Source organism: Acanthochromis polyacanthus, chromosome 13, assembly GCF_021347895.1.
Source record: "Acanthochromis polyacanthus isolate Apoly-LR-REF ecotype Palm Island chromosome 13, KAUST_Apoly_ChrSc, whole genome shotgun sequence".
NCBI lineage: Eukaryota > Metazoa > Chordata > Actinopteri > Pomacentridae > Acanthochromis > Acanthochromis polyacanthus.
Window position 1 is genome coordinate 10740069 of NC_067125.1, and position 17089 is coordinate 10757157.

Consider the following 17089-nt stretch of genomic DNA (forward strand, 5'->3'; position numbering starts at 1 on the left):
AAATTATTCATAAATCCAGTCTAGACATTGTTAATGTGATAAATGACTGTTCTAGCTGGAAACAGCTGATTCCTAATGGAATATCTCCATAGGGATACAGAGAAACATTTCCAGCAACCATCACTCCTGTGTTCTAATGCTACATTGTGATAGCTAATGGTGTTGAAAGACTCATTGATGATTAGAAAACCCTTGTGCTGTTGTGTTAGCACATGAATAAAAGTGTGAGTTTTCATGAAAAACATGAAATTGTCTGGGTGACCTCAAACTTTTGAACGGTAGTGTACCTACGAGTGGCTTTAAAAAAAATGACATTCTGTCTGTGTTCCAGGAGACTGCTCAGAGGGAGCGCTTGTTGTCCTCTCTGCAGGAGGACAGAGAGCATCTCCAGGCGTCACATGCTGTCCAGCTGGAGAAACTCCGCTTGCATCTCGACGCACAGATACAGAAGACTCAGCTGACACAGTCTCGAAAGGTGAGATCAGACAAACATGTTCACTAACTGTGCAGTGCTGTGCATAATGTATCTACCTAGGTGTCACAGTTTGTCTTGTGCCTGGTATCTACATACCGGGCTTTGCAAAAGTTCTGTTACACTCGGTTGCATGATCTTTAGAGACGTTTACATGTCGGAGTGAAAAATTCCATTAAATAAACTGAAAGTTCTATCTTATAGGCAGGTGTCATTAATACAAATTTGTTCTCCGGTGAAGTTGTATCAAGATGGAAGTCAAAAGACTTGAGATATCTGCTCTCCTTCGTGCTGAACATCAGCTGGATGACCGTCCACAGAGTCGAGGAGAGGCTAAAGAATGGTGAAGATCTTTCAGGTCTTCACCATTCTTGAAAGATCATCTGAAAGATCTTCACCATTCTTGAGCCTTTCCGCGACTCTGTGGACGGTCATCCGGCTGATGTTCAGCACGAAGGAGAGCAGTCTTTTGACTTCCATCTTGATACAGCTTCACCGGAGAACAAATTTGTATTAATGACACCTGCCTATAAGGTAGAACTTTCAGTTTGTTTAATGGAATTTTTCACTCCGACATGTAAACGTTTCTAAAGATCATGAAACCGTGTAACAGAACTTTTGCAAAGCCCGGTATAGATAGATAGATAGATAGATGATAGATGATAGATAGATAGAAAATGCTGCACTGCTGTGATACTGCAGGGCTCTTAATGCACAGCATAGCATTACAGATAGTATAATGCATAATGCAGGATATTATATGGCCATTGATGTGGCACACCTGTACAATTTACATATATGCTAAATATATACTATCTGTATAACTTAATTTTGTGAGGGAAACCACAAACTATCTCTAGCTACATTTAATATAAGCACACTGTATGATATTAAGCTGAAGGTCAAATTTAACCACTTTGGTTTCTTTGCTTCACTTGCCCAGTGACAGGTTGGCTCCCTCTTACTATGATCCTGCACAGTCCCAGCAGGAAGGGAGATGGAGGAAGGAGGCAGGTGCTGACAAAAGACTGTTCCCATCTCTTCTCTCCCTGGTGGCTCTGACAGAGTCTTTTCCATGGTGGAACAGTTCACATTGCTCCGCCAGTGGTGGGGCTGGGCCGTCCTGTCCTGGGAATGCAGTACAAAATGTTAAGACAGACATAGTCAAGTATTTAAACCAAAGATATTGTAACCTCTATCTATTAAATTGAAATTGTTTTCCATTTATTGATTCAAATAATTAGATTATGCCTATTAGTCAGTTCTCCGTCTCTGATTTAACTCCTAGCTCATCTCTCTGTGCTGAAATTACATATTTTAGAGTGTTTTTTCCTTTCTTCTATAGTCTCTGCTAGAATGTGCAGATTTATGAAGTCTGTACTGCCGCTCAAGCACACTAGCTCATGTATATTTCTGTTCAAACACTGTAAAACCACTTGCAACACAATAGCAAGTTCCAATGTTGGAAAAATTCTGCCAAACATGCTAGAACCAGAGACCGATTTAGAAGAAGAATACTGATACAGAAAATCCCACCCTCTAAGTCGGCAGAAATGCTCAGACACAGTGCTGACTGCTTATTTGCTCATTATCCCGCATATGAAAAACACCATATGGACATGTTGATTCTTGTTTTTCACCAGAGCGGTCCTTTCACTGTTAATACCAATGAATACAACTTGAGGTCAAAGCACTGCTGCATAAACTCAAAAGAGGGCTCTGACCCTTGTTTCACAATGTTCATTTTTCATTCCCCTCCTCAATAAAAAAAAAAAAAAATCAAATCAGTAAATAGATCCAGCAAACGCAACAAGTGTTTCACTAGAAAATGAAAATGCCAAAGGACTTTAAACAATGAAAATGTGAAAGCTGACTGAAGAATGAGGGTGCGTTGTACATTAAAATACACAGAGAAACTCACTGGCTGAAGTCTTGGAGTTTTTCTGCTCTCCAGGTTTGCTAGTGAGGGGCTCAGGTCTGCCCTCTGGTGGACAGCACGCTGCAAGTGGACTGGCAGTACCCACCCTACACACACACACACACACACACACACACACACACACACACACACACACACACACAATCATGGTAGACAAGGGTATAAATTCTTGTGCACACACACATATAGGCTCTGTAAATTTCTCTGTGTGATATAGCCCCTCACATTTTCACCAGATACGGCTGTCATCCTTTGCATACAAAGGTCAAAGATTAGCTATCATCGAGACTGCTGCCTTATCACTATTTACCAGTTGATAACAGCAAAACAGATACACTGTAGTCTTGTCACGACTTCAACCAATCAGACAGAGATATGTCTCTTAAACAGGCAGACTGCTTCTAAACCTGAATGACTGACGGACACTCACCAAGCCTGGGGGTCTGTCGTCCTGAAGCCTTTAGCAAATGGGTTGCTTGCAATTTTTAGCTGAGTGATCTGAGAGAGCAAAAGAGTCCAGGCAGTGAAAAAAACGAGATTAAAAGAGGAGAAATTTCTCTGTAATCCCATATTTGTGCTTGTTATATCACTTTATGCACACTGATGTGCAGTGGGCCTTGATAGTTTTTAGTTTATTGAACTTCAGGTTCCTACCCTGTGGTTCTGATAAGCAGTGACAGCCATGAACCGTGTCTCTGGGAAGGAGAAAGAGCAGAAGTTCCTGTATGCATTTAAGTCACTGTTAGGTGCAGGATCAGCATACACTACGTGGAAACGCGGCTGATAGCGATGCATGGAGTTCAGTATCATCTGGCAAAGGGGAAGCAGAAAAAAACACGCAACAAGCAAGTCAAAAAAGACAATGCCGTATGCTTTTTCATGAAAAGAATGAAGTGAAAACATGCTAGCTTGGTTCTTAAGGTGTTCTTTTCTGCTTTCAAACAAAAAGCATGTAGAGTCATATTAAAGACATCGACTGACATGTCCGTTATCATCCAGCAGGTTGTTGGTGAGCTTGAGAGTGTCAAAGGATACGGTCTGCTTCATCCACTGGGCTCCACGGGCAGGTGAGTCTGGATGGAAATGCATCCTGCTTGGAGCTGCTACGTCCGCCCGCCCTGCCACCAGCCAGGATGAGCTGTGGAACGCATATCTGATAGACACAATCAACGTGTGAAATGTTTAAAAAGAGAACTTAAAAGGTCAGACGGAGCTTGCAATGCTACTACAGATCCCAAACACTGTTACAAACGTGTGTCTGACCTGTATCTTTTATCGTCCACAGGGATGAAGTCCATGAGCAGCACGTATTCGGCAGAGGGATCCATCCCAGAGATTCGCACCTGAAATGTTGGAAACATCCTCCTACAGCAGAACATGCAAACAAATATAATGCAGGAAGAAAAAAAAGGAAGATAAGACGTTCAGGGAATATACCCAAATGTGAAGGCTTTTGTCACCTTCCAGCTTTGGTAACAATCATCTCTGTGCCCAGCTGGTCAAACTGCTGCCAAAGTGGCTGCATTTCCAGCTGAACTCTGACCCCAATGACTTGGGGGGCCTTGGTGCTCGATAATGACCCAACGTCTGCACAGCAGGGCCGGGATAGTTCACAGCTTTGAGGCAGCTGGAGACCTGAGGAAAGGAAGCAAAAAGAGCGGAAATTTTTGTTAAGGTTGTGTTCATATCTGTATAACAGATTTTGCCTAACATCATCACCACATGAATACGTGTTCACATGGCTCAGATAGTTTTGAACATGAAACACTTACCACTCATTTTGCAAATGTCTTCAAGATTAGTAATATGAATGATGTTACAGTTTTGTTTCTTCCAATTATATTTTAGGATCAGTTCAGACGGTTTTTCCACTTCTTTCAACAAGCAACAACTCCTGTCATTAAATCAAGCCCAGCAGAGAACTGAACCTGCAATTTTGCCATGAGAGACAAAAATTTCTCTCATTCCGGTGGCAGGAGCTGCAGTAGATGTCCGTCCAAGCCTTTGGAGCGTCTGTTTTTGGCCTGGAACAAGCTGGTTTTATACACCATGAGACTCTCACAGGGGACCTCGATGCCGGCCTCATCCATTACGATACTCTTAGTGCAACTGACACACATCTATTGGCTGCATGCATGCGGCCCCAATACACAAGCGCAGGCACGCACACACACAAGGTTTTTGGAGCATCTAAAAATGTTATTGTTTCTTATAGCCTGAAGCCTCAAGTGGAGCTTGTCTTGACCAACAAAGGTTCAGCACATTAATAACGTCCTCATCAGCCCAGTGTTACTGGGTGTGGACAGATAAGGACCACAACAGATGGCTTTTATTATTCATAGACTATTTTCTGGGAGCAGATTTTCAACACCATGCTAATTGGAGAGTCAGACTGACTGAGGGAGATGCTGTAATTCTGCTTTTGTTTAAAAGCAACCTTCTGGCATATTTCTAAAATACAACATAACATCCAATGTCAGGAAAAGGACTCATCTCCATTGTTGGTCCTGACGTGAATGTTAACCCTCGTGTTGTCAAAATTGATCTGTTTTAGTTTGAAAATGTAGAAAAAACATATATTTTCACATTGAAACTTCTGATGTCCACATTTTCAACATTTTTGGGAAATCTTTGAACATTCTTGGTAGAAAAATAAGAACGTTCACACAATTTTTTTTTTTGTGAATGTTCTTAAAGAAAATAGAAGTTTTACTGTTATATATGTAATTACTTTAGGTATTTTTAGGATTTTTTGGAAGATGTTTACGAATTTTTTGAAAATATTTACAAGAATTTTCTTGCCAAATTTGGAGAATTTTTTTGCAGAATTTTTGGATCTTTTTCAGACAAGGAAACTATGTTTTTGGTGTGCGTAAATGAGGACAACAGGAGGGTTAATGTCTTTGTCTCACAATGTGTGTGTTGTGAGGTTTTGTATTGCATGAAGCACAGACGGTAGATTAGAGCACTGAGAATAGGAAACAAATGAAACAGTGTGTTATTTTGACAGTTCGAAGCTATCTGCAAATTTGAGTGAAAATCACTGGTAATGCAGTGTGCTTGTGAAGCGTGTGTGTGTGTGTGTGTGTGTGTGTTTGTGTGTGTGTGTGTGTGTGTGTGTGTGTGTGTGTGTGTGTGTGTGTGTGTGTGTGTGTGGGTGTGTGTGTGTGTGTGTATGTGCGCACATGTAGCCTCATGTGGCTTCATGATGTGACAGTGTTGAGAGGTTCCTGCCTCAGGGATCCAAAGCACATATAAAAGACCTTTCTCTAATATAACACAAGAAGACTTATGTTTGTCAATAGGCCCGTTCACTCTCTGATCAAGCCATTAATCACAGCTTTCAGTGCCAGAGACAGAGATGCCTCATATGTTGTTGGATGCTAATCTTAAGTATAGCTGATTGTATTCATATTGTTGTTTTCCAGTTTACTTTTTGGTCAATGATGACCTCTCACAAAGCTGTGTGTCTATGTAATATGAGCTTTGGGGCTTAATGAGGTCAAAACCTCTCAGATAAAGCTAAATGTGAACTGTGATATGAAACAAAAGGCCATTTTTGTTATGAAACTGCATTATGTTTTTAAGAGTTTGGAAAAACAGCATGGTTAAAATGTTCAAAGTGAAATGCAATGTGTTAGATATTGTAATCCATCATGTAGAGGAAAATAAAATGATTTCAGAGAGCAAAGCAGTATACACAGTCAGATCTTTATTGAGCTGTATTTCATCAAAGCACAGTTTTCATCTGACAAGCATCATCACACAGAGATTCAAGCACTTGTAGTAATTCACATACAGTTCCTACACAAAATTCTAGCAGTTGTCCGCAACGTGAAGAAAACAGCACGTGTGTGCTAAGTATGTACGTGTCTCTACATGTGTGCTTGCATGTGCTTGTAAGCTGTTTGCGTGGAAGGAACAGAGTCCTGCCATTTTGTTCATCAGATCAGTACTAGCTTCATTTTATGAGATGGTCTGTGAGGAAAGAAGGAATGGATCTAGGGCAGACAGGGAGGTGAGGTTAGTTACAAGAACAAGGAAGAGAGAATTTAGTTCTGGTTCAATGACGCGAACAGGTTCTGAAAATAGGCAGTCACAGCAGTCTTCAACCCCTCTAAATCAGGTGTACCCTTACTTGGATCTTGCACATAGCCCTTGGCTGTTTCCATGTAATCTGCGATATAGGGCTCAATTTTTGCTTGGGCGTCCAATCTACGCTGGTGAAGGTGATCTCTCACACTTTGCACAATGGGCATCAAGGACTCTTTGGTCTCCTGCCAATTTACTGGCACCTTCTGACCAATGTCATGCACAGCATCTGAAGTCTTGACCTTCAACGCATCCAGTTCATCTTTCTTGCCCTCAAGGTACTCTTTCAGGGGTTCTAGTGCCGAAAGATACTGTTGGACGTGTCGCAGAAGAGTCTCCTTCACTTTCTCAGCTTGGGCAGTATGGTCGTCTCTTAACTTCGTAATGTCTGCTTCGATGGTTGCACGGACGTCAGCGGTGGCCTCAGAGATGGCAGTGTAAGCAGCTTGGCCCATTTCAATTGCCTGACCCAATTTTGCATCTGCCTCGTTAATTGCGGCATCCCTGTGAAAGAACAGAGATGAGAGAGCAAAACCATTTTAGCATAAGATTTTTAAAAAAAAACACACACACACATACGACACTGGGTAAATGGTGGCTAGAGAATTGTAAAAAGTGACTGAGGCAAAAAGCTGAATGCACTGGTAACCAAGCACACATCGATTAGATGAAGTGGGACTGGCCGACCAGAGAACGAGATAGTCTTACTTCTTGTCCTTGTGTGTGGTGTCATCAAATGGCTGCAGAATCCTGGTAACCAATTCCTTCAGCTTACCCCGATATTGGGTTATCTGGTCAGGTGCATCAGCCTGCAGGGAAGCGGCCTGAGAGCCTGAGACAAAAGAGGAGGATAGAAACTACTGAGTTTCAAAAATAGAACAAGTGACTTGGAAAAATTGTACATGCAGTTCAGATGATTTCACGTAAGTACGAAACAGCACGTTCAGTACTCACCGACAGCCAGCAGAAGAACAAGAGCCGCAAATTTCATGATGGTGGTCTAGAGTGAAAAAAAGGCAGCAGCTGCTTATTATGGAGTAAACAAATTACGCTCCCATTGTTACAGTTAGGATAGTTTCAATAAATCAGTTCACAAACCACAATAAAGACAGTTAACCCCCCAAAAAAACTATTGAAAAGTGGGAACACATTAATCCAACAAATCTTAAATTTACCAACTATAATAGCCTCTAAAGTCTTAAAGTAAGAATGTCTTAACACACAGTTAAAGCCCTATCATTGCAGAATTGGCCAAAATGAGCACTAAACATATGGCTGCCCATTACTAGAACCAGTAATCTGGATAGCTTAGAGAAGCAGTTTAAGAAGATCAACTCCGAACTACTACATAATCCTGTTTCAGGTATTACAGCAAAACAGTTACAGAATTAAGAAGGCAACTGCCTGTGCTCAGAGTACAGAGGCATTTTGGAATGGAGATCATTTCTGTAATATCACCTCCAATGGATAAACAGCCTTGTCTCAAAGTTACAATTCATAAAACAAACAAACAAACAAAAAAACTCTTGAAGTCACAAAGCTGACTCTGCGGCTTGTCTTCCAGAAAACAAATTTTGGTACTTGCTCACAACTTCATCAAAACTAATAGAGTACAGAAGGTTCTCTCTGACAGAAAAGCAATTATTCTTTTCTGACTTCGTATTCTACAGCCCAAGTTCCAGTTACAGCCACAGCAGTTGCCTTGGTCTTACCTGGTGCAGATGAAGCCGAGACTGAAAAACTTCAGCAAGAGCAGACTTTTTATAGTGCTCGACTGAGGGATAAGTCCACGTGGAGAGGCGGAGGAGGAGGTCTGTGTGTCTCCGTGGAGGTGGACCTCACCCCCAAGCCAGCTCCCTCAGCAGGGGGACTGGGTTGAGAGTTCAATGGTCACCTACTGGAAGGAGATCACTCAGCACACACAATGACTCAGACTCAGCCACAGACTCATTATCAGTGTCTTTTCCAGAAACCTTTCTTAGCAGGAACCCAATAACCCTCCACATTTAGCACTTTGTTTTACGATAACATGATCTTTCACTTGGTGGCTTTTTGTGGAATAGCCGTTGCAGCTTAATAAAGACCTTTTTTCATTTATCTTCTCTTGTTGTTGCAGAAGACATGGAACTCTGACATAAACAAAAGTCAGTTCTCTGTGAAGGCACTGCCAGGAAAATGGTGAAACTAGAAAAGAAGTGTGAAAATGACAGGGTGCGGATTGGATGGCGAGACAGACGTTTCAATCAGCAGAGACACGGGAGAGTTGGATGAGAGGAAGAAATTTGTGGGAAAAGTGAGAATGAAACAGAATTCAAGAAAGTGGATACGAAAGAAAAGGAAAAAAATACGTATTAAAAACTCATATTATCTTAGTGAACATATTTCTGCTGTGCTCTGTTTTATTTTGTACATTTTTCCAAACATGTTTAGGTTGGCCTACGTGGAGTTGTTTTCTTGCAGACCATTTGCTACACAAATGTATGTGGGATGGAAAAGCCACTTTATTTACAGTCCTTCGAAAAAGCCGCCAAGAAAAACAAACAAGAATAAACAGAGGGCAGTGGTGCAATCAAATCTCTGAAATGCAGTCATGTTCAATATAAAGTCACTGAAATGTCGATGATGATGATGCATATGCATTCACACACTAAAACTGCCATGAAACACAGTCATCTAGTAAGTACCAAAAACAATTATCTCAGTTTAACTAAAATTTGTCACTAGTGTGACTGATAACAGGCCAAAGAGTGGTGTGTGCCATCCTGTTGTTTGTTGTCCTGTCATCAGTGGACTTTGTTACTATGGCTCCATGTAATCTGAGGAAGAGGAACGATGATAGTGCACACAGTTGTCTCTCCTTACACACTAATATCTGCATATTATAGATACTATATTATCATCTGTCTAACAAGCCTACCTACATTAATTTATGGCTATGTTAATTCCCATCCCTATTCTATTGAGAGCATGATTTTAGAAAGCTGTAAAGTGAGATGGGGATGTAATGTGAACATTTTTAGCCATACTTGTTTTTTTTAAACCTTTGTCTGTGCATTTTGTGTAGCAATAACTCTGGACATGTTGCCTTCTATGTAACAGACATTAGTTGTTCGCAGAGTGAAAGCAAGTGTCTCTGTGCAGGGTTATTAGGTGCAAGGTTAATCATCATTATCAGTGGTCTGTGGCAACTGTAACCACTGCCGTGTATTTCTTGCATAACATAGTTATAATAGCCTGTATGATTGATACATGTCGGTCAGTTTTTGTACTGTACATACTTGCTTTGGGTGACTGCAACACGTCCATAGCATGCCATACCACTGTAAGATTTCAAAAATTAGCATAGTAACATAGAGTGTATTCAATATAAAGTTGGGAGAATGATTTCACTCGAGGTGTTCATACAAAAAAGTTCACTGCTGTGCATGAATCTTAAGTATCCCCTAAAATGGGAGATATCGACATGCCATCCAACAGGACTACTCAAAAACACACAGAGTAATGAAAAAATATGGACAATGTGAAGGAGGAGTGGAAAATAGGTCACTCAATTCACTTGTCACTATAAGGACACCTCATCATTCTGCTCCGCCGTGGTTTGTAAATGGGATGGATTTATCTGTGTGCCACCTTAACTGAAGAACTAAGATCAACACTTCTCCAAATATCTCCATGATTTAGAAAATCCTCCTCAGCACAGTCTAGAGAACATAATGTCAAATACTCATGAGGAACACAGTGTACTTAACCCTCTTGTCATCCTGCGGGTCAGAATTGACCCATTTTACTTTGAAAACATGGAGAGAAAAAAACATTTTTACAGTGAAACTTCTGATGTCGACATTTTCAACAATTTTGGTAAATCTTTTGGTGGATAACAAGAAATATTAAAAATGTTTCTTAAGAAAATTCACATGTGCTTGTTCTTAAAGAAAATACAAGTTTTATTGATATATATATATATATATATATATATATATATATATATATATATATATATATATAATCACTTTAGGTATTTTTAGGATTTTTTGGGAAGATGTTTACTCATTTTTTGAAAATATTTACAACAATTTTCTTGCCAAATTTGGGGGATTAAAAAAAAAAACTTTTAAGGGATTATTGGAATTTTCTTTCTGAAGGTTTTGCAAATTGTCAGAAATTTGGGGAATTTTTTTGCTGAACTTTTGTACTTTTTTCAGACAAGGAAACAATATTTTTTGGTGCATGTGAATGAGGACAACAAGAGGGTTAAAGCACCATTACTTAATGATCAAAGTAATTACTCAAATTAATTAATTACTGAACCCAGTGAGGTTGTACCTTAAATGATCACAAATTAAACCAAATCAACACATCAAATTGTTTGCATGTGTATCTTGTGAGACCTTTAAAGTTTGCAGCTGTTGTGGTATCTTTTGTTGCATTTTTTGCACAGCCATTCACTACATTGCACAGAGAATTATTTTTTGACAAAAATCCCTAAACAAACTGTTATTCATTAACAGCTTAATTCATTTTTTGGGATAGTTTCAACATCTGAAGCAATGCCTTGATACTTATTTGAAACCTAAATCACATTTGTCCTTCCTGTTTTTCACTTCCATTTGCCTTTGTTATTTATTACTTGACACCATGTTGTCTGTCATAGAGCAAAGCTGAGCCTGTCACCTCCTCCTTCCACTCTCACTTCCTTGTTATGGCCTGTAGCCATTTGTCTGACACCAATTAGCAAACAACAGCAGACAGTATAAAACATTCAACAAAGGAAGCTTTATGGGTGACGTCTGATCACACATCTGCATCATAGCAGAGAATGCATCACCTACAAAGATGCTGAATGAGTTGATTTATCATTCAGTCACATGACAAAAAAACATCAACTTTGGATAATCCGAAAGTTCTTTGTCATTTCTCAAGGAAAAACATACTTTTTTGATTCCTGCATCTGAAATGTGCCTATTTGCTACATTTCTCTGTTTGATATGATTGTAAATTGAATGATCAAGCAAAAACAAATCAAGCCACTTTAAAACAAAACCTATTTTGGGCTCTAAGATGGCGAGATGCATTTCTGCGCTATTTGCCAATAGAGCAGGTATTTTTAGAAAAAACTCTAATCAATGAAAATAATTGTTAATCGTAGACCTTCACTCCACATGCCAGACAGATGTTGCAGCACATGGCCCCTCTTGTCATATACAGTAGTCTTTGGGCCATTTGCCCCAGTCCATGAGATAAGAATGTTCTACATATCAGCGGCTCAGAGCTGCTGACTCGGACTGAAACAGGACTTGTCAGATGACTGGCTCTTATCTGGAACAGCAACCTTTGAGACTGCTTGAACTGCACCACATTGATTCAGCATCGACAGTGAGCCGTATGTCTGGACTGCTGTCATCATAACTGTTATCGATAGGACCTCAAAACTCCTTGCTGGCAAGACAGTTGAAGAGGTTACGGGTTTTGCAACGACACACTTTCTCCGAAGGCCAAGAAGAATGCTAGATTAAAATTACAGACATTTTCAAACGTTAAATCTCTGTCTGTTAGCTATTTTTGGCTAAATCACACGATGCAAACATTATCTGCACCTAACTGAACACAATATAGCAGCTAAATAGACACAATTTGAACAATGTGGCCTATTTAAAGGATTCAAATAGTCTCTCCTGCAGTTAGGTAAAGCCAACTAACATCCAGGCTAAAACATGTGAGGGGATTTCCTATTGCTTGACAAAGGAAAGTAACTTCTTTGCTGATGATGGAGAAGCAATTGGGGGGTAATTGCCTGGAGCTGATAAATATTTAATCAACAAATCTGCCATTTGATCAGGCTCTGGTTGAGGTTCATAGGTCACGTCACTGTTCCAGCTGCCTCCATGATGGAGCACCGCTCTCAGACCAGCAGGGAAGGTTATCTCAGCTGTAAGCAACAGTGTGGCGCTCTCACGCATTTTCTGCAGCGCAAACACACACACACACACACACACACACACACACACACACACACACACACACACACACACACACACACACACACACACACACACACACACACACACACACACACACACACCACTTCAAATGGCTATACCCACATCTACTTAACTGCAGCAATGTGGTTTTGCAATGTCCCATCTGTTGAGGCCTTTAATACAGATATCTGGCCCAGAGCCCTGGTCGTAGAGTGTCACTGCAGGCTGCATGGCCCTGAGGGCTGTGCAGCTTGACAGCAAAGCAAGAAAAGCTACGATGACCGCAGATAACCTAGAAGAGCGCAATTAAGGTGATTCACAGACACCAAGACCTATTATTTAATCATAAACATACTTTCACATGTAATGCTCACGTAATCAGAGACTAATGAGGACGCACCGGGGCACCTTCTATGCCAGTCGACATGCAGCAAGCTGCCATTCAGATCAGTGATAAGAAGTATTATCTTCTCTGTTTATGAGGCTCTGTAGCCTCATATACTGCTCCATAGATAATGCTGTTTATGAAAGTGCACAGCAACATGCTTGAACCAACAAATATAAGAACAACATATCACTGGTAAAACTTTAAACTGGGGCAAGAATAAACCAAATGCTGCAGGGTTTAAATGATCAAGGACACAGTGTGCACTGACTCTCATTAATAACATTTACCAGGTGGTCTGGGGTTTAAGTGCATCAAATATAAAGTTGTTCTGCAACAGAGATGAAATCTAATATAATTACATAATTTCTAACATATAAAGGCTGAGTTAGCCCATGCTGTAGCTCATTCACAAAGTATTAAGTGCATGCAAACATGTTTTGGGGTATTGAATTTGAACACACTGGAATCTCACAGCTGGAACTGTGTGTGTAGTTTAGTGCGTAGGTGTTGAGTTTCATCTGAGTTCCAAGGCCTGTTTGTAATTCTATCATTGCACAAAATCTAGATGTCATTCACCCAGGTACAAGGTCCAGGAGCTCAACACAAGTTTGTGGAACCTGTGAGACAAAATCCTAATATATTATAATTCTTTACATATATATGTACATCAAAAGATGTAGAAAATCATTTAATGTATATATTGTGAAAATACCTATTCTTGATACTTTTTATTGGCTGCAAAATTATATTCAGTGGTTTTATTTCTTAAGTAGATATTTGTACTACATTGATTTCAAGATTGTTTTTTATTTCTGTGTGATATATCTACATTCACCAGCCACATTTGTAGGAACAGCTGTGAAATCTAAAGTAAACCAGTACAACAGCTCTGCCCTAAATTCTACTTTATAAAGCTTGTACATTTTCAATTTTTGAAAATGTCAAAAAGGAGATAATTCTATTTTGTTTTTAATACCACCATTCTTCATCACTTGATAACAACATGTTCCTGGTGAAACTTCAGAATTTTAGAATTAAGAGGCACAAGTGCGCTTTATCCACCCCATCATTAATTAATCATAGCATGCTGTGGCTCATTCACAAAGTACTAAGAGCATGTAAACATGTTATCGGAGTTCGAGACTGCGGTACATACTGCAAGCTCACGTTACAGCTGTTTGGTGCGTAGGTGTTGAGTTGATCATCCAAGTTTCAAGGCCTGTTTGTAATTCTAAAGCTATCATTGCTCAAGATGTCGTTCACCCTGATACAAAGTCCCACACACTTCTGTTGAATTTTAACAACAGTTTAGTCAGGGGTGTGTGGATGTTCTGGATAAATTTTAAAAAAGAAACAAAAAAAAAATAATAATAATAATTGAATGCAGCACGTTAGAAAGAATTGCAGAGTCTATGAAATCGAGCCCTGAGTTATTACACTAGAGGCACCACATTAAGTCAGAAAATAATAATTAGCTCAATTTAGTGCATTACTACTGCTGTTATTTTTCAGAGTAGGTCCAAAATCTACTTATTAGATGATGCAAGTCCTGAAGGATTAGTCCACTCATCTGCCCTCTTGTGGTAAAAAGTCACAATGAACAGATCAGGACAGCAGTCAAACTATTATAATGTTATTAAATTTAAGCTACAATCCTGCAAGCCTCTGTGCACGCACTGCTCTGGATAAAAAAATCATTGTAGAAGCGAGTTTTAATTTACTTTGTTGTATACAAAAGGTTGAATCCAAAAGGTGTCAACAATTTGAAAGGACATCCTGGCTGTGGGACTGGACAAAGGCATCATTTAGCAGCACAGTGTTAATGCAGATCCCAGCTGTGAATAGCAGGCTTAGGGACGTAAAGCTCCATTTGACGCACTGCAGGGATCCTTGCATTTAACCTCTGCTACAACAACAGGCGGAAATCATGTCACCTTCCCATTTGCAGAAATGAAGTCACTCCTGCTAAATCATTTTAACAAACACTTTTTAAAAAACAGCCAATTAAATCACAATTCACAATAAAGTTCAATAAATCTGCTACTATATATCAATGTATTTTTCTTCTCATCATAGGTTTTTGTTTTTTTTTTCACATTAGCAGCATGTACTTCTTATTTTTTTTTATGAAGTACAGGATACGACAGACATGAATACACACTTCTGCAACATAACATCTATGTCAGATTATTCACCTTACAGTAATTGTATTATCTTTAAGCCAAACAGCGGTGTTGTTGCTTTTATGGTAAATTCAAAACCAACATTTTAGATTTAGTATATTTAAAATACAGGCCCTGCAGTAGGACTTTTATGCAACAGTCAGAACACCTTTCATCAGTCAGACTCATATTATTTCTTCTCCATTCTTCTAACATTTATCTTTACATGACACACTCAGTTCTCCTCAGCATGGAGGATACTAATGTTGCACAAATCCCTAGTGAGATTTTCTGCCATTTTTTAAAATCTACTCTTTGATGGAAGGGTTGTTTTCTCTATTTTCTGTTTAAAACAACTCTAAGGTGTTGAACTAGATTTTAAGCCAGGCAACATACTTATCCAGGTCATAGTTTTCACTGTATTCTTCTTTAGTAACTCTTGTGACTTTGGCAATCTGGACACCAAGCTGGAATATTCCTCATCTGTCCAGTGTCTGCAGACTGGGAGTCATGTTGTCAGCCAGTATTTTGGTACAGGCAGCATTCATGGTGCCATCTGTAAATGTCATGTCTCCAACACCTTTTGCACTCTGGCAAACCCTTATCTCACACTCTCATGCTTTATTGTCAGGACTTCTCTGTGGTAGTCCTGACCAGGTTCACTCCTAACATGCTGAACCCTCATCTGAGTTACCTAGATTTAGCTTTGTCTCATCTTGAGCGCCCAATATTCATCATGTTTCAAGCTACATTACAAAAATGAATAAAAACAAAAATACAGAGGCTGTCCACAGGCTGTGATTAGTGGTACTATGGCTTGCCCTCCTGAGTACTGCTACAAATATGTTTCAGCTGACTTTTAGATGGTCACGGGTCTTCCTGTATTCTTCTCTATCTTTGTGAAGTCTCACAATCACATTTTTCATATCTTTTAGTTTTCATGTGAAGCAATGATGCCGGAATTCTGACAGACAGACACGGCTTACCAACTTGTGTGTCAGTGATCACACATGTATTCACTTTGTTGCACTAAGTTCTGACTTTGGCGCATGCATTTTAATATTGCCTTTATTTGATCATGACTACGAGGAAACATTCCACTTGTCAAATTAGAAATAATGTCATTATTAACCCTCCTGTTGTCTCCATTTATGGGCAGCAAAAAAATTGTTTCCTTGTCTAAAACTATCCAAAAATTTAGCAAAAAAATTCCCCAAGTTTCTGAAAATTTGCAAAAAAACTTCAGGAAGAAAATTCCAATAATTCCTTAAAAGTTTCCCTTAAAAGTTTTATTTAAAAAAAAAAAATGCACCAAATGTGGCAAGAAAATTCTTGTAAATATTTTCCAAAAAATGAGTAAAAATCTTCCAAAAAAATTCTAAAAATGTCTAAAGTGGCTATATATATATATATATATATATATATATATATATATATATATATATATATATATATATATATATATATATATATATATATATATCAGTAAAACTTCTAATATTTTCTTTAATAACATTCACGAAAAAATCAACCAAAATTCAGCGAAATTCGCTGGAGTTTGGTTTATTTTTTATTTTTTTGGTTAATGTTCTGAAGAAACACTTTTAACATTTCTTTTTTCCATCAAAAAATGTTCAGAGATTTCCCAAAAATGTTGAAAATGTGGACGTCAGAAGTTTCACTGTGAAAATATATATTTTTTCCCACATTTTCAAATTTTACAATGGGTAAGTTTTGACCCACAGGACAACACGAGGGTTAAGAGGTGGTACAAATATAAATCAACCAAAAATCAGCTGACTCACAGCTGCAGTTGTAATGTGGAGGGCAAGCCATAGTACCTGTAAACAGAGCTGGAGTGTCTGTAAACGACACCACAGATAGTGCACTATTTTCACATACTAAGATCCAGTATGTCTGAAAAAGTGATGAGTAAATATGAAACAGGTGACTGTTTGAATAAAACAATGCTTGCCCTACTATACAACACTACAAAAATGAATGAATGAATGACTAGGTAGATATGATTGAAGATTGGTATGAGCCTGTTCGTGGCTA

At 39.1% G+C, this 17089-nt stretch overlaps 2 protein-coding genes across 2 annotated transcripts; both read right to left on the reverse strand.

Moving 5' to 3' along the window:
• Positions 1 to 1415: 1415 nt before the first annotated feature.
• On the reverse strand, positions 1416 to 4501 carry LOC110959050 (T-box transcription factor TBX1-A). The gene is made up of 8 exons (XM_051958244.1): positions 4474 to 4501; positions 3872 to 4046; positions 3675 to 3776; positions 3393 to 3564; positions 3066 to 3221; positions 2842 to 2909; positions 2394 to 2497; positions 1416 to 1600 (listed from the first exon to the last, which is right to left on the reverse strand). The coding sequence occupies exons 1-8, from the start codon at positions 4499 to 4501 to the stop codon at positions 1437 to 1439; spliced, it is 969 nt and encodes a 322-aa protein (XP_051814204.1). The 3' UTR covers positions 1416 to 1436.
• Positions 4502 to 6103: 1602 nt separating this feature from the next.
• On the reverse strand, positions 6104 to 7624 carry apoa1b (apolipoprotein A-Ib). Its single transcript, XM_022205805.2, has 3 exons — positions 7458 to 7624; positions 7212 to 7335; positions 6104 to 7007 (listed from the first exon to the last, which is right to left on the reverse strand). Exons 1-3 carry the CDS (start codon positions 7492 to 7494, stop codon positions 6464 to 6466), a joined length of 705 nt encoding a protein of 234 aa, XP_022061497.1. The 5' UTR covers positions 7495 to 7624; the 3' UTR covers positions 6104 to 6463.
• Positions 7625 to 17089: the final 9465 nt, after the last annotated feature.